Here is a 26,858-nt window from a genome sequence, read left to right as displayed (position 1 = left end):
TAAAAGATACCGCCTACATGTGCAACTGAGCGAACCGATATTTCACAATTTAGTAAGTAGGTATTTATTGGTTGCAATAACTAATTCTCATGATCTTCCTATGGGTTTTTGTAATATATACCTACGGTAACAAGGGTCAAAAATTACACAAAAATGAGGCATTTGTCTGCATTAATAGCTCATCATTCTTGATGCAAAAATATGTATTTTTTAAATTAAATGGGCTCTAAAATTTATGACAAACCTTTGAGCCTGAACATGATTTTGAGTGGTATTACGATTTAGTATCGCGATAATTTGGACAGCTCATCCTGGCTATAGTCGTTAGCCAATACATTTTTAGTTGTAAATTGAATATATACACTTTCATGGCAAAGTTACGTTCGTTTCGTTACGTTTGATTCTAAAATTTTTAGTAAGTATCTAAATAGGCATAACAAAACGTTATTGAAATATGACAAACATGAGGAAAATAGCAATAAGTACTGCATATTTCCATATCACAAATTGATACAATTGTAGCTAAAACTACACGAAAATTGCTTCGCTATCATCAAAGAACAACACGCTAAGATAATTTTAACATAAATAGTCCTAGTATTTAAATATTTCTTCAACTAATATTTTCATAAATTCGTTCAGGTAGAATGGCGAAATCAGTTCGTTTTGTTTTTATTTTATTTGTTTTTGCCTTTCCAACAGGTGAGAGCATAGCTTTCAAGTACTTTTAAGTGTTTTCCAATCCTATCCAGTACAGTAGATATTTATTCGACCAAAGTTTGTAAAGCTATAGATAAACATCGATTCCGTATCTTTTTAGCCGATTTAACTGATTTCATATACATCGGTTAAATGGATGGGCCTTTAAGAATCCCGTGGGAACTCTTTGATTTTCCGGGATAAATAGTAGCCTATGTCTGTCCCCGAGATGTAAGCTAACTCTGTATGTACCTTTCATCAAAATCGGTTACACTGTTGGGCCGTGAAAAGGTAGCAGACAGACAGACAGACAGACACGCTTTAATAATATTAGTATGGGTGGATACTGAAAATGTTTCAGAGAAGATTTCTACGCTATGTTGGGTTAGGAAAACTTAAAAATTTTAAAAGTAAAGAGCATTTAATTTAGATTGACAAAATTAAAACACATTTTAATTTTTTTTCTGTGATGTAACCACAAATTCACGGTTTTCGGATTCCTTTACTTGTGCTATAAGACCCACCTACCTGCCAAACATGATTCTAGGTCAACGGGAAGTAGCCAATAGGTTTTTCTTGACAGACACGACGGACGTACGGACGGACAGACAAACAGACAGACAACAAAGTGATCCCATAAGGGTTCCGTTTTTCCTTTTGAGGTACGGAACCCTAAAAAGGTAATGGTGTTGTTAGTTTTTTTAATGTATATTTTCAGACATTTTATCTGGAAGACATGGTCATCGGGGTAAAGTTAACGATAGCAAAATAGTTGGTGGCTACGATACGACCATCCAGGACTTCCCTTATCAAGCATATCTGCTGCTACAGAAGGGCTCGGACTACTATCAATGTGGAGGATCCCTTATAAGCGAGAATTACATTTTGACAGCGGCACATTGTCTTTCTGGGTATTTCAAGTTATTTTTATAAAATTAAGTTTTCTTTGATAATAATTAGGTGAATAGTAATTGTTGATATGTATCAGAAAGGAGCAATTTAGAATTTTTGGACACTTGTAAGGTTTGTTTTAAGTCAACCATTCATTGATAATTGCAACTAAATTAGGTAAGTATCTAAATTAAAAAGGGATGTAGTGGATTTAAAATGGATTTAAAATGACTTTTTTGATATAATTTTTAGGATTCCGTACCTCAAAAGGAAAAACGAAACCCTTTTAGGGTCACTTTGTTGTCTGTTTGTCTGTCTGTCTGTCCGTCCATCCTACCGTCCGTCGTGTCTATCAAGAAACCTATAGGGTACTTCCCGTTGACCTAGAATCATGAAATTTTGCAGGTGGATAGGTATTATAGCACAAGTACAGGAATAAATCTGAAAACCGCGAATTTACGGTTACATCATTAAAAATAAAATAAAATGTGTTTCAATTTTCAAAGTAAGATAGCTATACCAAGTGGGGTATCACATGAAAGGGCTGTACCTGTATTCTCTAAAATGGATTTTTATTTATTTTATGTATAATAGTTTTTAATTTATCGTGCAAAATGTTAGAAAAAATACCCGAGCACGGAACCCTCAGTGCGCGAGTCTCGCACTTGGCCGGTTTTTTTTTTTAAATTTCTTTAATATTTCAGCGTCTCAAAAGTTTTCGCTAGAGTAGGCAGCACCAATGCGGACAGCGGCGGTACACAGTACCAGAGTACTCAGTTTAGAACACATCCTAGATACAATCCTGCGACTTTGGATTATGACGTGGGACTGATTCGTTTTTCGAGGAAGATAAACTTGGATGGAACGAACACTAAAGCTATTCAGCTGGCTGAGAGAGGGAGTCCTGTTCCACCGGACACTCCTCTTACTGTATCTGGTTGGGGAGCTACTTCGGTAAGTAAAATACACGATAGTGTGTTTCGTAAGATTATTTCAAAAATTTATTTGAATTTTCAAAAATAATAATATAAAACTATTAATTTATGTAAAAAAGGTAGTTTTATAAAATCGATATTTGACTGATTCGATGTCAAAGATCTGTTGCTAGGAGGCAACCACGAGTGAATTTGTGCAAATACGGGTGTTTTGAAGGTTTTTATTTGAGTCTCCTTCCGAGCTTCAGAGCGATTATTACTGAATCTTTTCAGTGTTTAGGTCGTGCACTGGATAATTAGATGTTGTGATAGCAGTGATGCACTAATTAATTTTTTTATTTTCCTTTTTTTAGCTTTTTTAAAATTTACTAGCATTAAAATTCTCGGATAACCTTTACGCATTGTACCAGTGTTCCTCGTGTAGGTTTTGAGAGGACATTCCAATAATTCGTTAAAATTAATTAAACAATACCAGCTTTTTCTGAAAACTTTTTTCAGGAAAATGGTGACGTTAGTCCAACTCTAATGGCTGTTGAAGTGCCAACTGTATCTACTGAGGACTGTAATAAAGTATACGGCGATATTACAAGGAGGATGATTTGCGCCGGTGTTCCCGAAGGTGGCAAGGATTCGTGCCAGGTATTTATTACAAACAAAACAAATCTACAATGCTTTCTAGTTGGATTTGTTACTACAATCCATCTAGGATCAATAGTTAAGAATTCAGGCGAATCTTATCGTCAGAGCGGTTTCAGATTTGTCTATGTGCTCGTTTATATACCTACCTATGGGTGTATATGCGCGAATTTATCATACGTACATCTCGTACGAGCGTAGACGCACTTATTATATGTTTGACGGAATCATAATCGGATCTGTCGCTTGATAATGATAATGAACAAGTTTGTATACGTATAATATTTCTTTCTAGGGTGATTCAGGAGGTCCTGCTGTTGGAGATGGACCAATCCAGTTAGGAATAGTCTCATTCGGTGTCGGTTGTGCTCGCAAAGGGTACCCTGGAGTGTACTCAAACGTGTCTCGTCTAAGGAATTGGATTAGGAGGAACTCCGGCGTATAGACATAGTTCAGTTGTTCGTTACAAGCACTAATAATAACAATTAAGATTTGCATAATTGTAGCTTAAATGTACAAAATTACTGTAAATCTAGAGCGGCAGGTATATGGAACTATGTAAAAATAAAGGCACTGTTTATATGATTTTGTTTGGTATTTTAGCGGCCACAGAAATATTTTATCAAAATTTATATATGTAGGTATATGGCAGTATTATAAACGTCCAATAAAAAAATGTTAAAACATGCATAAAGTAGGGATCTATGGTGGTCTAAGAAACCTATCAGCCTGCACAGACGAGGGCTTATTGTCCACGAAGGACTATTAAAATATGAGAGACTTTTTTGTCCACCGTGGATACTAATGATTTTAAATTAAAATATCACTCGAGGGTGAAAATCAAACTTTTTCCTTTATTATTTTTCCATGCTAAATTTGAACTTTGCAGTTCTTACAGTTTATTTTTAAAATGGCTGTGACACACAAACAGATGGACTGGACGAAACTGGCTTTTTGTCTTACTAGGTACATGGATTCAAAAACCACAGGTGGCTGCCAGGTTAGCTTGATATTTATTTTTAATCCACTGAAGGTTTGCTACGAAATATTATTATAATATTTTCAGCGCACTAGAGCAGAGAATATTACAATGTTACTTAGCCGTTGGGCGTTTACCTTTATGCAGTAAAATGAAAAGAAAAGGCAAATCACTCATGAACATTTATTTCATCGATTCCTAAAATATTCCTTATGTTGCTGTCAATTGCAACTAATAGCTTTATCATTACTCGTAACAAATGATGCATTTAGGTTACATACCTGGTAATTAAACCATACGGGAGTGCGTTTAAATTTGATCTGTAATTGACGTGGCTATTCAAACAGATGTTAGTTGGAAGTCAGTATGGAGAAAACAGTTCTTTTTATTTTTATTTTGTGGTTTTGTGCCATTCTTATCGGTAAGAATATTGAATATTGTTTTTCTGTCATTCTATGTGTCCCAACATAGAAATGTTTTTAAAAGGTTTTGTATTTCTTTAATATTTTCTTTGTATGTGGCGTAATCAAGGCGTAATCTTAATAACTAACTGTGTAAAAATGTAGACTGTATGAAAACTGTATAATGTAGACCCAACTAGGAAAAGATTTTCAAAAATTCCAACGGGATCTTAAAAAATTTTAACAGACGCGGAAAAAGTCGCGCGAAAAAGTTAGGTTATAAAAGCTATACAATTTTTTTCTTATAAGTATGTACGGTCAGCCTCAGAATTCGAGTAGCATTCCGCGAAACTGTTACATTTAAAACCTGTTGCACCTATGACCTCTTTCTCTAAACACTCCGCACACACTACACTAACCTAACCTAACGCATGTGCATAACCGTGCCACGCTAATAATAATATGATCTTAATGTGCTAAACGATTTAAGTCCTTTGACTGTACCTATATCACTTATTTTCTTGATTTTAGATGTTTCGAGTGTGCCTGCTGATGTTACCAAGCGATATGGAAATAATGATGACCATAAAATTGTCGGAGGGTACAATGTCACCATACAACAGTTCCCCTACCAAGCGTACTTGCTACTGAAGTCAGGAAGACAGTTTTTTCAGTGCGGTGGTTCCATTATAAGTACACGCATTATATTGACAGCAGCGCATTGTTTAACTAGGTAAGACAATTTTTTTTTATAATAGAATGGCGTAGAGCGTAACAATTTACGGCTGGAGCCAGATCAGAGACCATTAAGAAGTTATAATTAATTTTTTAATTGCTCCTGCTGCAAATCCAGCTAAGGATCTTCTACTAATAAAATAAGTATGGCAGTAAGTATACATCATCATGGATAGTACACCTACAGTCCTATGAACTTTTAAATTTCAAGCCGTTAGCTTAGTATTATATTTAGGCATTAGGAAAAAAGTATTTACTAACGAAACCACGTCATTAAGCTAATGTTCTCTTACAGTTTAGTTAGATTATTTCAAAGGAGTTTATGCTTTTCAGAACAAGAAAAGTAATTGCCAGAGTAGGCAGCACGGAGTCAGACACTGGTGGCACGCAATACACCTCACGAACCTTCAGAACACATCCTCGCTTCAATCGCGCAACCTTCGATTACGACGTAGGATACATTCGTTTTACATCCATTGTTATTGATGGTGTGAATACTGCTATTGTACCACTTGTAGAGAGTGATACTCCTGTTCTGCCTGGCACTTATCTTATAGTTACTGGTTGGGGAGCCACGACTGTAAGTATTTTGGTTTTTACACGCTTTATACTCGTATAACTTCGCATGTAACTTTGTACCAGTTTACATCAAATAAAATTCTGTTTTAGAATTTTAAAGAGTAGAGGTTAAGAGCCCTTTCATATGATACTCCACTTGGTAGAGATCTTACTTTGAAAATTGAAAATACTAATTATCTATTTGTTAATGAACACATTAAATTCTCTTTTTATGATGTAACCACAAATTCACTGTTTTCGATTTTTTCCCTTTACTTGTGCTATAAGATATACCTACCTGCCAAATTTCGTGATTCTAGGTCAACGGGAAGTGGTACCCTATAGGTTTTCTTGACAGACACGACAGACGGACAAACAGACAGACAGACACTGGTGATCCTATAAGGGTTCGGTTTTTCCTTTTGAGGTATGGAACCCTAAAATATAGTCTATTTCCTCTCATTCTGAGAGACCCGTGGCAGTATTCACCGATGGGTGCAGATGATGACTGCTTCTTACTGTAACAGGAAAATGGCGATGTATCTGAGAACCTAATGGCAATTCAAGTACCAGTTGTGTCTAATGCGAGGTGCAAGCGATCGTACGATACTATCACGCCCAGAATGATTTGTGCTGGCGTGCCTGAAGGTGGCAAGGACTCTTGTGGGGTAAAATTATCCATATCCATACTAATAATCAGCGGTGATAGCCTAGACTTTAAGACATCGGTCTTTTACTTAGGAGACCGGGGGCGTGGGGAATCAATCGGCACTCTACTCGAACTTTTCGGAGTTACATACGTTTTGAGCTATTAAATATCACTTAGAAGGACAATATCGTGAGGAAACCTGCATGCCTGAGGGTGGTGTCACAGATGAAATTACATTTGTATGCTTTATCTATGACACCACAACAAATAAATACATTTTCTTTCTTTCTTTCTTTCCTCCATAATGTTCTCAAAAGTAGGTGAGGCTTCACCAATTCACAACTTGGCCAGCGTGGTGGACTGTGTTCTATAATAAAAAAATGTACTATATTCGGAGAGGACATGCAATATCTCTCTATTTGTTACTTTTACACGGCTAACTGTTTAGTCAAACCTTGACGTGGCAGAGAAATACTTGCAAACCTGGCAAAAATGCAAAATGTGCATTTTTGCCAGGTTTGCAAGTATTTCTCTGTCAAAAATGCAAAATGTGCATTTTTGCCAGGTTTGCAAGTATTTCTCTGTCAGTTCTCTTTTAGTATTGTCTGTCACTCTGTCTTTCTCTGTTAGTATGACAGGTTTTACCAGTTTGCATAATGTTGTCGCTGATAGTGAAGACATAACCAAAAGCAAGCAGACAGACAGACAGAGAGACACTTTTGCACTTAGATATTCGTATGGAATAAAGGTGTCTTCATCTTATACATAAAAAATAATGTTTGTCTGTCTGCCTGTCTGTATGCGATTGCGGATTGTACATCTGATTGGGCTTAAAACTTTGTACAGTTGTTATTGGCACTTGCGGATGTGTTACTGACGCAGTACCATCGTACAAGTCGCATTGCTATATTTGTAACCTTTTATTTATGCCCAATCATTAGGTACATGAATGATCCTAAATCATTTTAATCGATGTTGCATATTTTTTGAGCAATCATCTTTTTTTTAATTTAATGTCTGGTTTGTTGTCCTAGGGTGATTCTGGAGGACCTGCGGTGTCAGAGGACGGAGTACAACTAGGAATAGTTTCCAATGGGATCGGCTGCGCCAGGCCGGGGATACCTGGAGTATACACAAATGTCTCGAGTATCCGGGACTGGATTAGACGTAGCACAGGCGTTTAGTTCATTGTTTGTATATGATTAAGACAGTAAAAATAAAAACGTATTTGGAAAAGAAAATTGTAAAAAATAATTTGACTTAGAACCACTCTTTTTTTTTTGTTGACGCTGTTGTGGGTTAGAACCACCCTAGCCCAAGGAGAACAGTAAATTAATTTGTAACACCCCCGACAAGTGAAGGTTACAGTAACTAGAAAAGAGCTGATAACTTTCAAACGGCAAAACCGATTTTCTTGAATTACAGCTAAGAACACTCTCGATCAAGCCACCTTTCAAAAAAAAAAAAATTAAATTAAAATCGGTTCATTAGTTTAGGAGCTACGATGTCACAGACAGATACACAGATACACACGTCAAACTTATAACACCCCTCTTTTTGGGTCGGGGGTTAAAACTTACACTTTTTGAGTGTCAATTGTTGAATTTATTAAATAATTATGTAGTGGTGATAGTTAATTACGTAAACTTAAACCTAAAGCTACGAGGGTTCCAAACGAGCCCTGATCTGCTGAGAAGCTCACAACAAACTCAGCCGGGTATTCTTTTTACTATCACCATTTCACAATATCTTTGATTATAAAACGTGAGCTTTGACATATATAGAACGCGACAGGTCGAGATGGCAATCGGGGTATAAGCAGGGGGACGTCCCACACACCCGCACGTCACCTGCGCTATCCTGCACGGGTTGGCACGGGGGCTGTGCACGTACGGGGCGTCCCATCCCGTTTGCCATCTCGATGCGTCGCGTACTATAGCTTACCACCGAGGCGAACTAGACACTAAGAAAATAATTCAAGTTGCGATCAGATCTTGTAACTTATTATCACTACCCACATAATAAATGCAAAAATCTGTTTGTTTGTTGGTTTGTCCTTCAATCACGCCGTAACGGATTGACGTGATTTATGCATGGATGATTATAGTTAAAGACCTAACCTATCGGTAAAGGCCTTAGACCTGCATATCAGAGTGTTTTCCGTTACGATATCAAAGGTTTGTGAAGAATGCCAATCCCCACTTGGCCAACGTGGTGGACTGACCAAATCCTTCTCATTCTGAGAGGAGATTCGTGCTCAGTAGTGAGCACGAATGGGTTGATCCCGTTGATAATGATAGTTGAAGACCTGGAGTGTGGAGAGCGACATAACGAGTATTTTATCCCGAAAAATCAAAGAGTTCCCACGGGATTTCCCAAAAACCATCGATGTATATGGATAGGCCCTTCGAAGATAAAAAACGCGTTAAAAAAGTCAATAGGATTTGCAAAAGTCTATTGACTTTGTCAATGACGATGACGTAAGATTCAAGCGTATTTTTGCGGACGGAATTGTATGGAAAAGGCTAATCCATATACATCGATGCCAAAAACCCATCCGTTTTATCGATTTGTATGAAATTTGGTACCGACGTAGCTTGCGTCCCTGTAATTGACATAGGCAGCTTTTTATCCCAGAAAATCAAACAGTTCCCACGGGATCTTTAAAAACCTAAATCCACGCGTACGAAGTCACGGACATCAGCTAGTCGTTCATTATTAAGTATGTAAATTATATGTAGGTAATAACTTTATAATTGACAAAATGGTGGCTGTAGGTAACATACGAGGTTATATATAAATATATGCGGGAGTGTTTATTATAATTTAAATAATTGATAAGCAAATAAATCTTTCAGACTAAATTTTACTCTCGATCAGAATGGAGAAATATTTATTTTTGTTTTTTATCGTATTGTTGTGTGCTCTTCCAAGAAGTAAGATTACCGATTAGTTTGTTATTTTTTTCAAGTCTTTCTTTATTTTTAAAGTGAAAATTTATTTCTTTTGAGCGATTCGCGTCCTCTACATGCTAATGTTAATAGTGCTTGGAGTCAGGCTGAACTTATTCAGAGTGCTAATAGATGGGAAAATTGACTGAATATGATTTACAAATTAAAAAAAAAAAACACTTTTATTTCAAAGGTTTAAGTTTTCATTTCTGTCGACTCACTGCCAATTTTATTTTTGTATTTCAAATATTTATTGATAGCAAAATTAATTAATACAAGTAATGTCATAATATTATAGCCTATGTTACTCAGAAATAATGTAGCTTTCTAATAGCGAAAGAATTTTCAAAATCAATCAAAGTATTTCCAGAGATTACCCCCTACAAACAAACTTAAAAACTTTACCTCTCTATAATAATATTAGTATAGATATACCTGCCCATTATGATTGATTTAATTTTTGGTATAGCATTGAGTAATTATTTTTGTTTAGTAAAATTTAGATTATTATTTTTAGAAACAATTTTATAGTTAAAAATTTTAATCGTCTGTGAATACAATTATTTTCAATCAATGTCTATCGGAAAATGTTAGTTAAAAAAACAATTAAACTAACAAAAAAACTAAAAAGTGTAGATTTTTGTTTTAAATTTTAATTATAATAATATTTGCCTTTCCGTTTGTTTAGACATCGTGTCAAGGGTTTCGTCCAGTGTAAATAATGACAATGCTAATAAAATAGTCGGCGGTTTCAATACAACCATACAAAAGTTTCCTTACCAAGCAGTACTCTATGTATTTAGAGGAACAGTAGACTACCAATGTGGAGGATCTATTATAAGCACACGATACATTTTAACAGCCGCACATTGTTTACCAGGGTAACGTAAATATCCATACTATCCATACTAATATTATAAATGCGAAAGTGTGTCTGTCTGTCTGTCTGTCAACTACCTTTTCACGGCCCAACAGTTTAACCGATTCTGACGAAAGGTACAGGGTTAGCTTATACCCCGGGGACGGACATAGGCTACTTTTTATCCCAGAAAATCAAAGAGTTCCCACGGGATTCCTAAAAACCCATCCGCTTAACCGATTTGTATAAAATTTGGTACCGAGGTAGCTTGCGTGATGCGTCCTTGTAATTGATATATAGGCATTTTATATCCCAGAAAATCAAACAGTTCCCCCGGGATCTTTAAAAACCTAAGTCCACGCGGACGAAGTCGTGGGCATCCTCTAGTTTATTTATAAAGGATTATCAACGATTTCGATACTTACCTCTAACTTTTCGGAGCCATGTGCATTTAAATTAAAATAAAATATCACTTGCTTCTATGGTACGGCGAAGGAAAACATCGTGAGGAAACCTGCAAGCCTGGGAGTTCTCCATTATGCGTTAATACAATGAAAAACCGCTGGTAGGCTATGGCCAAACCCTTTTCATTCTGAGAGGAGACAGTAGTGCTCAGTAGTGAGCCAGCGATGGGTTGATGATGATGATGATGAGTGTCTACAAGTGCAAAACGTAACGTTTGTACATTTGAATTTTTATTGGAATTTCACCTTCAAAAAATCAAAGTATAATCATAAGGGTAATCACACTATCACACCACTAATAGTATAAAGGCGAAAGTTTGTGTGTATGTATGTTTGTTACTCCTTCACACAAAAACCACTAGACGGATTTGGCTGAAATTTGGAATGGAGATAGATAATTCCTTATATCCTGGATTAGCACATAGGCTACTTTTTATCCCCGAAAATCAAAGAGTTCCCACGGGATTTCGAAAAACCAAAATCCACGCGGGTGAAGTTGCGGGCGTAGGCTAGTAACAAAATAAAGTTCAATAGCACTAAAACCCGACTACTACCCGCGGACTGCCGAAAGATAGCGATAGATATAGTATAAAATTATTTTTCTGTCGCTCGGTGTATTTTAACATTGAACTATATTACATATTCCTATTTATGAACTCAGAATTTTTCCCTCTTTCATTTAAAATCCCACTCGATACAATAGTAAAATAAAAAATTTTGGAGACCCCCACTTTTTTGGATGTAACATCCGTCAGGTCGATGTTTAACCATAATAACAAATCGAATGACACCTCAATTATCAAAATCGGCTCAGTAGTTAGGCGCTACGGTGGAACACCCATAAATACAAACTAACATACATACATAGACTGCTAAAATCATAACCTCTCCTTTTGGCTTTGCCGTAGTCGGGTAAAAAGCATAATTTCTGCTGCAGGGCGACAAAGATAAGAGTCAGAATAGGTAGCTCAGATGCCGACTTTGGCGGCAAAACATACTATTCGTCTAACTTTAAAGGTCACCCCGAATACAATCCTATAACTTCCGATTACGATGTAGCGTACGTACGCTCGGACTATAAGATGAAATTAGATGGAGTTAATGCTCGGACTGTTAAGTTGGCACCCAGTGGAAGTTTTATTGAACCTGGTACTATTCTCACAGTGTCGGGCTGGGGAGCAGATGTGGTAAGTGCTCATGAACGAATAGCCACTGTGTAACCATTATTTTTCTTAACCTTTCCCTTTATTCTTTACCTTTATTGTGTCTACAATTTTTTCGTTTTGTTGTGTTACTTCATTCCGGTTCATAAACATTATTTCTGTTATGTTTACAGGAAAATGGTACTGTTGTTGAGAATTTGATGGCAGTCCAGATACCAGTTGTATCATATGCAGACTGCAAGCGGGCCTACGAAACGGTTACAATCAGAATGATTTGTGCTGGTGCAGATGGGAAGGATGCTTGTCAGGTAAAATTGCTGTATGGAAGCAGGCGTTACTTTGTGGAACTCTATGATATACAAGGAACCAAAAGCTTAATCCATATCCATACTAATATTATAAATGTGAATGTGTGTCTGTCTGTCTGTCTGTCTGTCGGTCTATCTGTCTGTCTGTCTGTCTGTCTGCTACCTTTTTACGGCCCAACAGTATGACCGATTCTGACGAAATTTGGTACAGGGTCAGCTTATATCCCGGGGATGGACATAGGTTACTTTTTATCCCGGAAAATCAAAGAGTTCCCACGGGATTCCTAAAGACCCATCTGCTTAACTGATTTGTATGTTTGGTACTTACCGAGGTAAATTCCAGACGCCCAAGACATGTTAAACATTAAGGGTGTCTGGCAGGGGATTGCCACGATACTTATCAAGTAAGTGTTTGGCAATGCATGACGTGATTTCTAATAGGTACTATTCCGAAGAAAATATAAAAGAAATTAGATTTTATACTTTGACGGAAGATTTTATACATCTTTGTTACCTGATATCTGCCAAAGCTACCACTATCCAAACTTCGTAGTCACTGATCGTTCATCCCTGTGTTGGGGACAATGCGCATAAAAGAGAAACATTCAGCTTTTATAAAATAACAAAGATCTGGCCCTCATGGGTTCTTAGGTTATTTTAATTTAAGTAGTAGCAGTGGATACTATTACTAAAAAATATCACACTAATATTATAAAGGCGAAAGTTTGTATGTGTGTGTGTGTGTGTGTGTATGTTTGTTACTCTTTCACGCAAAAACTACTGGACGGATTGGGCTGAAATTTATGAATGGAGATAGATTATACCCTGGATTAGCACATAGGCTACTTTTTATCCCGGAAAATCAAAGAGTTCCCATGGGAATTTTAAAAAACCTACATCCACGCGAACGAAGTCGCGGGTATCAGCTAGTCTCAGATAAGATAGGAACCTAAATCTCTATTTTGTCCTCCAGGGTGACTCAGGTGGTCCAGCTGTGACAGACGACGGAATCCAAAGAGGCGTCGTCTCTTTCGGCTTTGGCTGCGCTCGACCAAATTTCCCAGGCGTTTACACAAACGTGTCATACGTGCGGAAATGGATCTTAAAGCATACTGGCGTATAATTCGATGGTCTCTATTATTGAACACCTAAATGTGTAAAAAATATTTTTAAACGAAGATTTGTCAGAATATCAAAAAAAAAAAATATAGTTATTTGGTTATTTGTATTTCTTTTAGTACATCTAGACTCAGGTTCCTGAGCACACCCATGATTTCATTCATTTAATGTATGGATGCTTATTCAACAGAAGAATTAATTCTTTTTCAATATTATAGGACCTCCAAAAGGACAGTGAACAGAGCTGTTTGTTACCACTGGAGATGTTTGTTACATAAAAAAAATTGCCAAGGTTTGAAGACCTACACACTGGCCCACAGGCTTGCTGACGGAAAAATAATGTCTGTTGCAATATAAAATACATAATTATATCAAAAATCGAATATTAACTAACTAAATAATAATACATCGATTTATTTTCGCATATTAAAATTGATCACTTGATCAATTTGCCTAGTAGAATCGATTGTTCCGATAAAGTCTGTCCCAGTTTGGCGAACGAAGTCATTGGTCTGTGGATGAAAATAATTATGTATTTTAGATGAGTGATAAGCTGATAATTCTTGTGCACTTAAATATTCGTAAAAGAAATTAAACATCGAACATTTAAATAACTGAACTAATTATAATAGTGAATTAAGATGTCAATTGTAGGTAATAAATAGCTCTTTGTCATTGTTAAAATGGTGGCTGTAGGTGACATACCAGGTTAATATCAGAATACGGGAGCGTATTTAAATATTTGATTATGGCGATTGAATGTTTCATACTGAATTTTGCTCTGAGTCAGAATGGAGAAATATTTATTTTTAATTTGTATCATATTGCTGTGTGCTCTTCCAAGAAGTAAGATTAAAGATTAGTTAGCTAAGGTTTTTTTTCGAGTTTTCTTTCTTTAGTGGTGAGAAAACTGTATTAGGCGCGTTGGGCGATTTTGAGATGGGTTAAAACTTCAAAGTCGTATCACCGACACGACATGTTAATGTTGTTAGTGCTCAGAGTACTGCTCGGAGTGAAGATAGATGAAAAATTAACTAATGAATGAAATTTCAAATTCTTAACTTTAGGAATAATTTGAAAATCAAAAAAAGAAACATTGTTATTTCATAGATTTAAATTTTTCTACTGTCTTTACTGACTGCAATTTTTTTTTAATTCAAGCATTTATTGATAGCAAAATTAGATATTATTACTATTACATAAAAAAACCCTACGAAAATTTTAATAAGCTTCCCGTACGAAGCCGGGGCGGATCGCTAGATTTTTTTTAAACTGAGATTATTATTTCAGAAATAATTTTAGACTTAGTTAAAAAGTTTTAGTACCTAGTTATGTTAACACAATTTTCTTCAATATTACAATGTCTAACTGAAAATGTTAGTTGTAAAATTTAGTGTTTTAATTATTATAATAATATTTGCCTTTCTATTTGTTTAGACATCGTGTCAAGGGTTTCGTCCAGTGTAAATAATGACAATGCTAATAAAATAGTCGGCGGTTTCAATACGACCATACAAGAGTTTCCTTACCAAGCAGTACTCTATGTATTTAGAGGGACGGTAGACTTCCAATGTGGAGGGTCTATTATAAGCACACGATACATTTTAACAGCCGCACATTGTTTACCGGGGTAACGTAAATATTTATTTATAAAGGATCCTCATCGTCAATCGATGGACGAATTCGATCCCGGGCACGTATCGTTTTCGTAGTTATGTGCCTTTTGAGTTTAAATTTCACTACTTGTTTTAATGGTGTAAAGGAAAACATCGCGAGGAAACCTGTATGCCTTAGAGTTCCCCATAATGTTTTCAAAGGTGTGTGAAGTTGGTTAATCCGCACTTGACCACCATGGTGAACTATGGCAAAACCCTTCTCATTCTGAAAGGAGAACCGTGCTCAGAGCTGAGTTGTTGATGATGATGATGATCTACACAGTGCAAGTAACGAACGTGCAAGTAATTTGCCAGAGCTTTTAACACTTTTTGAATTTATATTGCAATTTTATAATTTTGTCATCAAAAGCTTTGTATACCAGAATCCTTAGCATTTAGACTAATATAAGGTTTTATTATATAATAAGGTTGCCTGGTGGAGATAGCTCTAAGCAACAAGGCCGCCTTGGCATACAATTGTTTTTAATTTATAGTTTCTTGTTTTGTCTTGGTTTTTTTTCTTGTTTTGTGTGCAATAAAGTCTTCTATAGTTCTATCTATCTAATTACTGCTGCAGGGCGACAATGGTGAGAGCCAGAATAGGTAGCACAGATTCCGACTTTGGCGGCAAAACATACGATTCGTTTATCTTTAGAGGTCACCCTAACTACAATCCTGTAACTTCCGATTACGATGTGGGATACGTACGCTCGAACTCTCAGATGTATTTAGATGGAGTTAATACTCGGGCTGTTAAGCTGGCACCCAGTGGAAGTTTTATTGAACCGGGTAGTATGCTCACAGTGTCGGGCTGGGGAGCAGCTGTGGTAAGTGTTCATGAACGAATAACCACTGTGTATTCTTTTTTAGGTTTCTGTATCTCAAAAAGAAACGCGGAACCCTTATAGGATTACTTTGTTGTTTGTCTGTCTGTTAAAAAAACCTATAGGGTACTTCCCGTTGACCTAGAATCATAATATTTGACAGGTAGATAGGTCTTATGGCACAAGTAAAGGAAAAAATCCGAAAAACATGAATTTGTGGTCAAAGTTTTTGATTTATCGCGGAAAATGTCGAAAAAATAACCGAGTACGGAAACCTCGGTGCGCGAGTCTAACTCGCACTTGGCCGGTTTTTTATTGTAAGATAAACTTGCTTGACAATAATTATGCCAATGGTGAAGTCTTAGTTGGAGTGCGTTTGTTTAGAAGATACCCATTCAGTCTTGCCTTGAAGTTTCTTAATTTATACGTGGCAGTTAAAATCTGACTCTGGAAGGGGTCTTCAAGATGCAAAATACACAGTGTTGTAGTAGCTTTTCCTTACACTGTCGTATTGCGATGATCCAGTGTGAAAAGCAACTACATAATATAAGCATTGCACTTTTTTTTTTAATGAAAATATTACAATAAAACTTAAAGCTAGCCTTATCTAATTAATATACAAATCATGCCCGCGTGGAATGGTGCCAAGAATACTGGCTGCATTTCCGCGTTGGACAGCCAGGCTGATTCGTTGCGCAAAAAATGAGCCAGCCCTTCTGTCACCCGATGAGGCTATTAAACGCGGTGAAATGTCTAGCATTGCACTCATGTTTTAAAGTTCGATAATTTGTCAAAACTATACATATACTTACAGTTACATAAAATTTTTAGTATTTGCAAAAAAATAACTCGAAAGAACATTTAACTACCATACTCAACTAAAATTTAACTGTTACCGTATGCAAATGCGTTTGATTTGACTTAATACGCGCTGATATTTTTACAGGAAAATGGCAGTGTTGTTGAGAATTTGAAGGCAGTAACAGTACCAGTTGTATCTTACGCGGCGTGCAGGCGAGCTTACAAAACGGTCACAGTCAGAATGATTTGTGCTGGCGAAGAAGGGAAGGATTCCTGTCAGGTAAAATTGCCTCTTTCTATTTAAGTATGAGACAGATAGAAAAAAAATATTAAAAATTATGACACACTACGTAGATATTGCCTGCGCCTTCTTAGAATAGAAGAGAACAGAATAGATTTTTATTCAAATAAACTTTTAAAACTGGTTTTGAACGGTCAAAAAAATTATATTTAACACTGGTTCAATGCATGTATATAGGTTTTGTGAAAAACCTGTGGGAACTATTTGATTTGCTGGGATAATAAAACTGATGTGTTAATTTATGTTATTTTTATTACAAATTATGGCCGTAATGGTTCAGTCATTGTGACGTGAAGGAGTAAAAGACATCCAAACTTTCTGCGGTAAATGGTGTAGGTATACATTTGCATAGAGGACGCGCCGAATGGTAAGTCGTGATGCGAGCTATTTGTTCACACATTCGTCTCCAGTCTCATCTTGCGAATGGACAGTGGCGAGATTATTATCTTAGCGTATGCTGGGACGCAGCGCAGGTGGCATAGGACAGCACAGAGCAGATTTTATAGGGCAAGGCAGTCGAGGCAGACACAGGCCGTTTTGGTTTAGCTCTAATCCACCATTATTCATAACAACATATTCTTTGATTTACGGGGTTACGGGACCCCAAAATATACTGATATATTATAGCAACATAGTTTTACTTCATATTTTTCAGTTTTACTTACCAACTTTACAGCTAGAGGTAAAATAACTCTGAACGGACTGTTTTTTCTTTTTTTGGTATTCAATTTTACCTATTTCTATTTTGTACTCCAGGGTGACTCAGGTGGTCCAGCGGTGACAGACGACGGAATCCAAAGAGGTGTCGTCTCTTTCGGTTATGGTTGCGCTCGACCAAGAAACCCAGGTGTTTACACAAACGTGTCCTACGTACGAGAATGGATCTCGGAGCATACTGGCGTATGATTCTGTTTGAACTACCCAAATATGTGATTAAATATTTTTAAATTAATATTAAATAAGTTATTTTATAATTATTTTCTCAATTGTATTTTATTTAGCACGTCTAAACTCAGGTTCTTGCGCTCACCCCGTGAATTCATTATTTTAGTGTTTAGGTGGTTATTCAATATTCAATTGAGGAAACACCTTTAGATATAGGTATTTACTGATATCCATGACGTAGATCATTTATATACAATCACCTATTAATTTACTTTTTCAATAATAAGATTGTTTAAACTTGTTTAAACCAGGATGGTTTTGATGGTAAAATGACAATATGGAAGCAGACCAACTTGGAAAATGTTCGGTAGTTATTTGAATACATACCTCCAGTAGATTTACCTGAGAAGGTACGTCTGTTCCAGTACCGTAGTAACTAACTACGGCCGAAGCCTCCCCATCCTGCCACTCAGACCTATAAAATTATCCCTGCCAGGAATCGAATTCAGGAATTCATCTTCAGCTTGCCACTATGCTAGGAAGGTCGACGATTGGTTATGGGCAGTAGCAATACCTAGGTAGCTACAGAAAACATTAGTGCGGGAACCAGAACATAAAATTTTATTCTGAACGTAAAATTAAATAGGTATTCCATCCGGATCAGGGACACACCTGGCAATGTACCCTAATTCGTGCAATACACAGCTAAGACTAAGAGGTCATAGAACTTCATTAAACACCAAATATTTATTTATGAAACTAATCAAATTGTAATAGTGAATTAGGATGTAAATTGTAGGCAATAAATAGCTCTTATCATTGTAAAAATGGTGGCTCTACATACTAGGTTAATATCAGAATACGGGAGCGCATTTAAATATTTGATTACGCTAATATATTTTTCATACTGATTTTTGCTGTGAAGCAGAATGGAGAAATATTTATATTTAATTTTTATACTATTGTTGTGTGATCTCCCAAGAAGTAAGATCGATGGTTTAATATCTGTTTTCAAGTTTTTCTTTTCTTATAAATTATATTTTATAGCTGCGTGATACGATTAATTGAATTCTTTTTTTTATGTGTTACAATAATAAATTTAATTCTTGACATTTCTGCTTCTTTTTATAGCATAAATTAGATAAATGAGAAAATATTCATCTGTTTGTTTGAAAGTGATAAACATTGTCTTCAGCAAAAGTATTGATTCATTTTAATAATAAATCCAATATACAGTGTCTCTCATAAAATGTAGATTTTAAAGTTTAGTGTCTTTTAATAAAAACCGGACTTGTGTTTGAATGACAATGACTCTTTTTGACTTTCTGTGTGTTTAGACATCGTGTCAAGAGTTCCTCCCAGCATAAATAACGGCGATGATAATAGAATAATTGGCGGTTACAATGCAACCATAGAAGATTTTCCTTACCAAGCACTTCTCATGATATTAAAGGGCTTACAAGTCTTCCAATGTGGAGGATCTGTTATAAACTCACAATATATTTTGACAGCGGCCCATTGTGTAATAGGGTAACATTCTTTTTTAATTTATAAAGTCTCTAAAAGTATTTTTAAAACACTACCACTTTTATTGTACTTTTTTTTAAATGCTACTATGACTGAGATCATATAAACGGAGGAGCTGGCAAAGAATGGTGTACTTACTTAATTGCACTTGTGATTAAAATATTTTTCTTTAATTTCAATTTTTTTGTCCCACAGAATACAAATCTGAACTAATTTTCAAGCAAAACAGCCTAAAACTGTGCAATTGAGTCCAAAGTTTATGATTTCGATCTCTGAATACAAACTTGAACTTATTTCCAAGTAAAACCGCCTAAATCTGAGTTCAAAGTTCGTGATTTCAATTAAACCGAAACAGCTTTAATTCAGCTTTCTTCCTCCTCCTGTAAAATATCGTACAATTATACCGTTTTTTTCGCTAATTCCTTAATTTTCGCTTTTCTGCGCAAGCGAATTTAGCCGATGCCGACTTGTAAAGTGGTAGTAATGTACTAGCATGTTTGACACTTCGATTAATTTTTGATGCAGGGCAGGATTGATAAGAGCCAGAGTAGGAAGCACATTTTCAAACACCGGTGGTAGAGTATACACGTCGTTTCGCTTTGGAACTCATCCGTTATACAATCCAGTGACGTCCGATTATGATGTGGCATATGTACGCGTTGTGCCGCGGATGTCTTTTAATGGAACTAATGTTCGGGCTGTTGAGTTGGCACCACGTGACAGTGCTGTTGCTCCTGGCACTATATTCACAGTGTCAGGCTGGGGAGCAACGAAGGTAAGAATCATCATCATCATCGCCAACCCTTCGCCGGCTCACTATTGAGCAGAATGAGGAGAGTTTGGTTGGAGTTTTAGCCCCAATAGTACAACAGTTAAGGAGCTGACTGAATGCTTAAAGGTCGGCGGTTCAAATCCCACCCGTTGCACTATTGTCGTACCTACTCCTAGATTACAGGTCTGGGATCGAACCACCAACCACCCGAATATGCCGATGTTAACCATTATATTTCAAGATATGAATAGCAAGTGTACCTAATCATCAAGTGAATTATGTTCTGTTTGTAAGCAGTGATAGCGTAGTGATTAGACGTCAGCATAATATTTTGCGGCGTCCAAGGTTCCATGCCAGACACACACCTCTTACATATCGGATAAAATTAATAGATATTCAGCCGTTTAGCCTACGGCTTCCATCGTTACAATTCTAAAACATTAGGTATATTTGCCTAGTTACAGTTATGAGTTTAGAGTAATATGAATACATTAAACTATTATTATTAATAACTATCTTATGCCTGGGACTTTGTCCGCGTGGAGCGTGGACTACACAAACAAACTAATTTTACCCCCTTAGGGGTTGAATTTTTAAAAATCCTTTTTTAGCAGACGCATCTACGTCATATTATGATGTCTACGTCTGCATGCCAAATTTCAGCCCGGTCCGTCCAGTAGTTTGAACTGTGTGTTGGTAGATCAGTAGTCAGTCAGTTTTTCTTTTTATATACTTAAATAAAATAATATAATATTCTTTGAAGGAAAGCGGCGAGGCTGTTCAAAATTTGATGGCAGTTAAGGTACCAGTTATATCTTCTGAGGAGTGCATGAAGTCTTACAGCACGATCACCGCTAGAATGGTTTGTGCTGGCGTACCACAAGGTGGCGAAGATTCTTGTCAGGTAAAGTCATAGTAATAATGCAATGTAAAATGAAAGTGGGCTAACCTGGAAAGGGTATGAGCAGCTTTTATTAAAACCATATAGGTGTCCTATTGGTTTCTATATACGGTACCGTACCGAAACGCTAAATCGCTTGGTCACACGTCAGGGCGGTAACTAGCCACGGCCGAAGCCTCCCATCAGACCAGATCAGAGAAAATTTAGAAATATTAAAATTTCAAATTTCTCTGCTGGGAATCGAACCCAGGACCTCTCGCTAATAGATTACAATATGGGAGCGGTGTTCCCACTAGATTACACCATTGGGTTATTCAATGGGCGGACCAACAAATTCCTGAAAGGCCGGCAACGCATCGGCGGTACCTCTGGTGCTGCTAATGTTCATGGGCGGCGGTAATCACTTAATATCAGGTGACCAGCCTGTTCGTTTGCTCGCTATTTCATTATAAAAAAAACCACCAGTGACATGACCATGACATGATGACATCGTCACGCATGAAAATACGGGAGCGGCAGCCCTGGTAGTGCAACTGCGCGTCGCGTAAGTGAGACGCCAAATAGCTCTATGTATTCATATAATTGGTTGCACCACCACTAATTAGTTACGCAACCAAGCGAACGTCAGGTGAGGTACCCTTCATAGAACTGTATGGTCGGCCTCAGAATTCGAGTAACAATTCCGCGAAACTATTGCATCAAAAACCTGTAGCACTTATGACCTTCTATGAACGCGCATGTGCATAACCGTACCACGCGAATATGATTATAAAGGTGCTAAACGACACATTACTTCTATTTTAAATTACAGGGTGACTCAGGAGGACCAGCTGTATCAGAAGATGGGGTTCAAAGGGGCATAACGTCTTATGGCATAGGTTGCGGTCGACCAGGATTTCCTGGTGTTTATACAAATGTATCAAGCGTGCGAGACTGGATCTATTGGATTTCGGGCGCATAATTTGACAATCTCTGTTATAGGAAATAATATTTAATTTAAATTAAAGATATGTCTCAATATAAAATAAGGATTTTTAATTGTGTTTTATTTACCACGGGGCCCTATTACTAAGCTAACGCTGTCCGTTCTTCCTTCTGTCTGTCTATCTATCTGCCTGTGAGCTGACTGTATCTCATGAACCATAATCGGTAGAGAATTGAAATATTCACTGTGTATCAGGGGGCACGGCAGTGCTCCAGCCAAGACGAGCCAACGGCGGACGGGCACAACGTACTTTTTCTCGAATTTATATTGTCACTGGAACAAGATTTTTTTTTTTTTAAATACTGCTATGTTAATTTAAAGAAAATGTACATAATTTTGTACGATGATACAGAATCCTCCATATCTAACTCGCACTTGACTGGTTTTTAGTGTTCCGTACCTCAAAAGGAAAAACGGAACCCTTATAGGATCACTTCGTTGTCTGTCTGTCTGTATGTTCGTCCGTCCGTCCGTCCGTCCGTCGTGTCTGTCAAGAAACCTATAGGGTACTTCCCGGGTATGATTCATAGCACAAGTACAGGAATAAATCTGAAAACCGCGAATTTGTGGTAACATCATTTAAAAATAAATTAAAATGTGTTTCAATTTTTAAAATAAGATAACTATACCAAGTGGGGTATTTTATGAAAGGGCTTTACGTTTACATCCTAAAACAGATTTTTATTTATTTTTATTTATAATAGTTTTTGATTTATCGTGCAAAATGTTGGTAAAAATACCCGAGTACGGAACCCTCACGAGTGCACGACTCTGACTCGCACTTGGCTGGTTATTTTAATATATGAATAGAGAAGAAAATATTGCACAAAGGGCGACACCGAAGTAATTGTTGAAGTTGTCGAAAGTTGGTATACTGAGGAGGAGGAGGAGTCCCTCATCAAGCACGGAGTAGCTGGGCGACATCTTTGCCATCATCAGGGTAAAAACTAACCACGGCTAAACTAACTACTGAAGTCAAACTATCAAACTAAAAGTAAAACTAAACTCGTAAAATTATCCCTATGAGTTTGGAAATATAATCTAGATAGAACCTTTCACTAAGAAGAACACACTACTGCGCCACAAAGTTCGTCGGAAAAACAAATAAGTGCAAGCAAATGCTTTTAATATAAATAAATAAGCATTAATACAAATTACGTATAAGTATCATATTTTGTGCTATTAAAAATAATAATAAATGCACATTTACTTGGCAAGTTTCCGATAGGTAAATAATATGTAAGAAATCAATAAATGAAGATGACTTTTTAATAGCGGCATTTTATCTAGAAAGGAACTGAAATACTACGATTATCCTTTTAAGTAAAACTTGGATAAATAGTATATAAACAGAATAGTATGTCATGGTACATTATAGGTTTAGACTCTAGTGATTATATGAGTCTAACTAAAATGAAGGTGTCACAGCTATATTTGTTTTGTCTATATTCGGTCTTCTTTCTTCTCTTCGCAGGTATTTATGATCTTTTTCTTTTGCTGACATAAAAGTTAAAGAGGATTTCTGGGAGAAACTCGTAAGTGATGCTTATAGGCTGAGTGGAGCCGAAACTTTTTGATAACAATTCAAACTCAGTTTTATATACTTCATCGTACGGTTGAAATTAGTATACTGAAAATAAAACACGAGGGAGACTCAAGGAATAAACTGCCACAATGCCGATGTAAATAAAGCTTTGTTTGAGTCGTTCTCAAGAAAGACGTTGCGCCTCGTCTCCGTTCCATTGCGCGGGTATGTGTTGCACACTAGTGTGGTTTTACAGTGACGCTTTCACCAGCGCGGTTGGTAAGCGTCGCGGGCCACGAGCTTTGCGTCTCTTGGATCGTTACATAGTAACGCGGATGGCCCGCGCTGACGGCAATACGGCCACCGTGCTTACCACCCGCGCGGACGGTAAGCGTCACTGTAAAACCAGCCTTAGTGTTCTGGTACGATGCCACATAGAAATCGATTAGGGGTATGGGTTTAATAAAATACCTCTAATATCTGTAGCTATGTCCTTTGCATCATTTTGGTTGCCGGGAAGAGATCGCTAGGTAGCGATAAGGCCGCCAAATTGTACATATATTTTGTTGTGCTTTGTTTTTCTTTGTTTGTCTGTGTTTTTGTGTACTAATTTTGTGGTCTACAATAAAAGGATATTCATTCATTCATAAAATAATATAGGTGCTGTTTAATAGAAAATTCTGACATTACCTATTTCAGATGTTTCAAGCAAGAAACATGAGCGTCGTGAAAAGAAGACAGAAGCTGGTAAAATAGTTGGTGGCTCTGAAGTTAGTATAAAAGATTTTCCGTACCAAGCACGTCTAGTAATTGAAACGGGCGAAGGATATTTTGGGTGCGGAGGGTCGATTATTAGCGACACCTACATTTTGACGGCAGCACATTGTTTGACCGGGTACGAATCACTTTTTAACCGACTTCAAAAAAGGAGGAGGTTCTCAATTCGTCGGAATCTTTCTTTTTTTTAATGTAGTTAGTAAACAGTAGGGTTTTAACTGGGCATAGCATATTATAGTACAGTGGAGCCACTAAAAATTGTGAAATAAAAATTTTTTCATACCTATACATTACACGTGTAGCTAAACAAAAATTATTTTTTCCTTTTTAGTGTTTGTGGTTTTTGAAGTCGGTTTTATTTTTCTTTTGAATTTTTTTTTATCTAGCAAGTGTAAATAAAAAAATTAAATCTTAAATGCTTCTGCTGCGTCACGACACGCTAGTATATTTCCAGCTTTATACCTAATGATTCTCTTATATTTCAGAGCCAACAAATTATTCGTCAGAGTAGGAAGTGTTAATGCTGATGAAGGAGGAGATTTGATAGAATCTACGGATTTCAAACAGCATCCCAAATATAACTCTTCCGTTTATGACTTTGATGTAGGGCTAGTTCGCCTGCCATCCGCAATAGCATTTGATAATACAAAACGAGCAATTAGGTTGCCAGTCAGAAAAACTAGTATTCCTGCGGGGACTAGAGTTACTGTTTCAGGATGGGGTGCTACGTCTGTGAGTATTAAATTTTTCTATGGTAAAGCAAACAGAAGCGTAATCCAAACGACATTTTCACTTCCCTTAATTTTCAAAAAAAATGAGCAGCTTGGTCTCATATTTTATTTTCAATGTATAATGGAAAATATTACTCTATAAAAATTCAAAAACAATTCCGAGTTCAACATTTTTAGTTCCCACTCAAAATCCCATCTTTGGATTTTTTCTTGGTACTGAAAATATTTATTATTTAGCTAATGTCTGCAACTTTGTCCGCTTGGATTAAGGTTTAAATCTAGTGGGAACTCTTTGATTTTTCGAGACGAAGAGTATAGCAGAGCTAGCTGATTCCATCTCGAAGATGCAAACTATCTCTGGACCAAAAGTCAAGACCGGTTCTGCGGTGGAGCCGTGGATAGTTAGTAGAGAACCTGACAGACAGACAGACAGACAGACACACTCTCAAATTAACTATGATATCAGTATGGATTAGTATGAACTGTATATGAAATTATGGATTATTTTCGAAAACTGTGAAAGCATTTTTGTTTGGAAAACTTTATTGCACGCACAACCATATGCAGAAATCATTAGAAGAAACTATACTAGTTGATGCAAAGGCAAAAGCATTGTTAAAAAAAGATTGTTTTTTTAAGGAAAATGGAGAGGGCAGTGATACTTTAATGGCGGTGACAGTACCAGCTTTATCAAACACTCGATGTCGCGCATCCTACAGGGCTCTTACACAAAACATGGTCTGCGCTGGCGTTCCTCAAGGCGGCAAAGACTCTTGTCAGGTTAATGTTTAATTCTACTAAGAAAAGGTGATTCTATTTCTGATATCTAGGTCCATGGGCTTGGACTGCGCGTTGATGAGTCAGACAATGAATCAAGACTTTTCTTTTTAAGATATGAGATCCTTTCTTCGTCTCTACGTACGTTATAGACAAACATCGAACAAAAATTTCAAGTTCCTTTAATCTTCATATAATACCGGCAACCACAGAACAGTGGTGACGTCTGATAGTTTATACAGTATACATACACCCTTCCAAGTTCAAACAATTTGTTTCTACACAGTATCGCTTAATTTTTTTCTTCATGAACTAAACCTTGAAGGCTTTAGGATCATGGCGATTTTCTACTTTAAAGTTAGCTTGTAACATATACTTTAGTAAAATGAACAGTAAAGTTCTCTTAGAGCTAATTTTCTATGTGGTTTAAACTTTTTTTTTTTTATTAACTTTATGTTAACGTGCTCTTTGTTTTCTCTAAAGGGTGACTCCGGAGGACCTGCAGTGGTGAGAGGTAATCTAGGAGGGGTTGTATCGTTCGGTTATGGCTGCGCACGTCCTGGTTTTCCCGGTGTCTACGCCAGAGTAGCAAGTCCACCTATACGCGATTGGATCAAACAAAATTCTGGCGTTTGATAGAATAAAATAGTACTTCGGCTTCGGAAAATGTTTCTTGAATTGTATCGTTCCGTCAAATGGTTCTTCGATGTTATGTGTGGTTATAATAAAGGCACTGTTTACTGTACATCGTGTTAATTCATTTAATTCGTTACCCACTTAAGATCTTTATAAAATTCTTGTGGCTTTTTATCGCAAAAGGCGTGAGAGGGATGTGTCGCACCGAACATGTTTGAGCATCTGTAAGGTGATAACGATTCGACTGCCACTATTTCATTCGAATCATAATAATAAAATCAAATCGAAACATAATTATAAATAGAGTGGTGATTTTTGAAATTTTTAATAATTTGATTTATTAGAACTATATGTCTAACTCTCTCTCTCACACACACACACACATAAGTGATAAGGCCAATTTTCCCGGCTTAT

At 36.7% G+C, this 26,858-nt stretch overlaps 3 protein-coding genes across 3 annotated transcripts; all 3 read left to right on the top strand.

The window, feature by feature from the left end:
• Positions 1–638: 638 nt before the first annotated feature.
• Positions 639–7,667, top strand: LOC123866258 (transmembrane protease serine 9-like). Its single transcript, XM_045907713.1, has 9 exons — positions 639–702; positions 1,418–1,610; positions 2,295–2,544; positions 3,024–3,164; positions 3,457–3,604; positions 5,073–5,274; positions 5,610–5,856; positions 6,362–6,502; positions 7,518–7,667. The coding sequence occupies exons 1-9, from the start codon at positions 648–650 to the stop codon at positions 7,665–7,667; spliced, it is 1,527 nt and encodes a 508-aa protein (XP_045763669.1). The 5' UTR covers positions 639–647.
• Positions 7,668–9,247: 1,580 nt separating this feature from the next.
• On the top strand, positions 9,248–17,905 carry LOC123866257 (trypsin 5G1-like). The gene is made up of 5 exons (XM_045907711.1): positions 9,248–9,260; positions 10,123–10,315; positions 11,695–11,944; positions 16,773–16,907; positions 17,685–17,905. Exons 1-5 carry the CDS (start codon positions 9,248–9,250, stop codon positions 17,832–17,834), a joined length of 741 nt encoding a protein of 246 aa, XP_045763667.1. The 3' UTR covers positions 17,835–17,905.
• Positions 17,906–18,742: 837 nt separating this feature from the next.
• On the top strand, positions 18,743–26,553 carry LOC123866256. The gene is made up of 11 exons (XM_045907710.1): positions 18,743–18,797; positions 19,151–19,343; positions 19,866–20,115; positions 20,876–21,016; positions 21,825–21,929; positions 22,830–22,938; positions 23,341–23,472; positions 24,223–24,418; positions 24,786–25,032; positions 25,671–25,811; positions 26,292–26,553. Exons 1-11 carry the CDS (start codon positions 18,743–18,745, stop codon positions 26,442–26,444), a joined length of 1,722 nt encoding a protein of 573 aa, XP_045763666.1. The 3' UTR covers positions 26,445–26,553.
• The last annotated feature ends 305 nt before the right edge of the window (positions 26,554–26,858 follow it).

Source organism: Maniola jurtina, chromosome 6 (assembly GCF_905333055.1).
Source record: "Maniola jurtina chromosome 6, ilManJurt1.1, whole genome shotgun sequence".
Classification (NCBI taxonomy): Eukaryota; Metazoa; Arthropoda; class Insecta; order Lepidoptera; family Nymphalidae; genus Maniola; species Maniola jurtina.
Note: the sequence above shows the minus strand (reverse complement) of the source record. Positions and strands in the feature narration are given on the sequence as shown.

Bases quoted from the DNA above. Each gene is read 5' to 3' on its own strand.
- LOC123866257 (XM_045907711.1), top strand. The intron at 10,316-11,694 runs GTAACGTAAATA...TTTCTGCTGCAG, and splicing joins GCCGCACATTGTTTACCAGG to GGCGACAAAGATAAGAGTCA. The intron at 16,908-17,684 runs GTAAAATTGCCT...TTTGTACTCCAG, and splicing joins AAGGGAAGGATTCCTGTCAG to GGTGACTCAGGTGGTCCAGC.
- LOC123866258 (XM_045907713.1), top strand. From the start codon at position 648: ATGGCGAAATCAGTTCGTTTTGTTTTTATTTTATTTGTTTTTGCCTTT. The intron at 5,857-6,361 runs GTAAGTATTTTG...TTACTGTAACAG, and splicing joins CTGGTTGGGGAGCCACGACT to GAAAATGGCGATGTATCTGA. The intron at 6,503-7,517 runs GTAAAATTATCC...TTGTTGTCCTAG, and splicing joins GTGGCAAGGACTCTTGTGGG to GGTGATTCTGGAGGACCTGC.
- LOC123866256 (XM_045907710.1), top strand. From the start codon at position 18,743: ATGGAGAAATATTTATATTTAATTTTTATACTATTGTTGTGTGATCTC. The intron at 21,930-22,829 runs GTATCAAGCGTG...TATTGCACAAAG, and splicing joins TTCCTGGTGTTTATACAAAT to GGCGACACCGAAGTAATTGT. The intron at 25,033-25,670 runs GTGAGTATTAAA...TGTTTTTTTAAG, and splicing joins CAGGATGGGGTGCTACGTCT to GAAAATGGAGAGGGCAGTGA.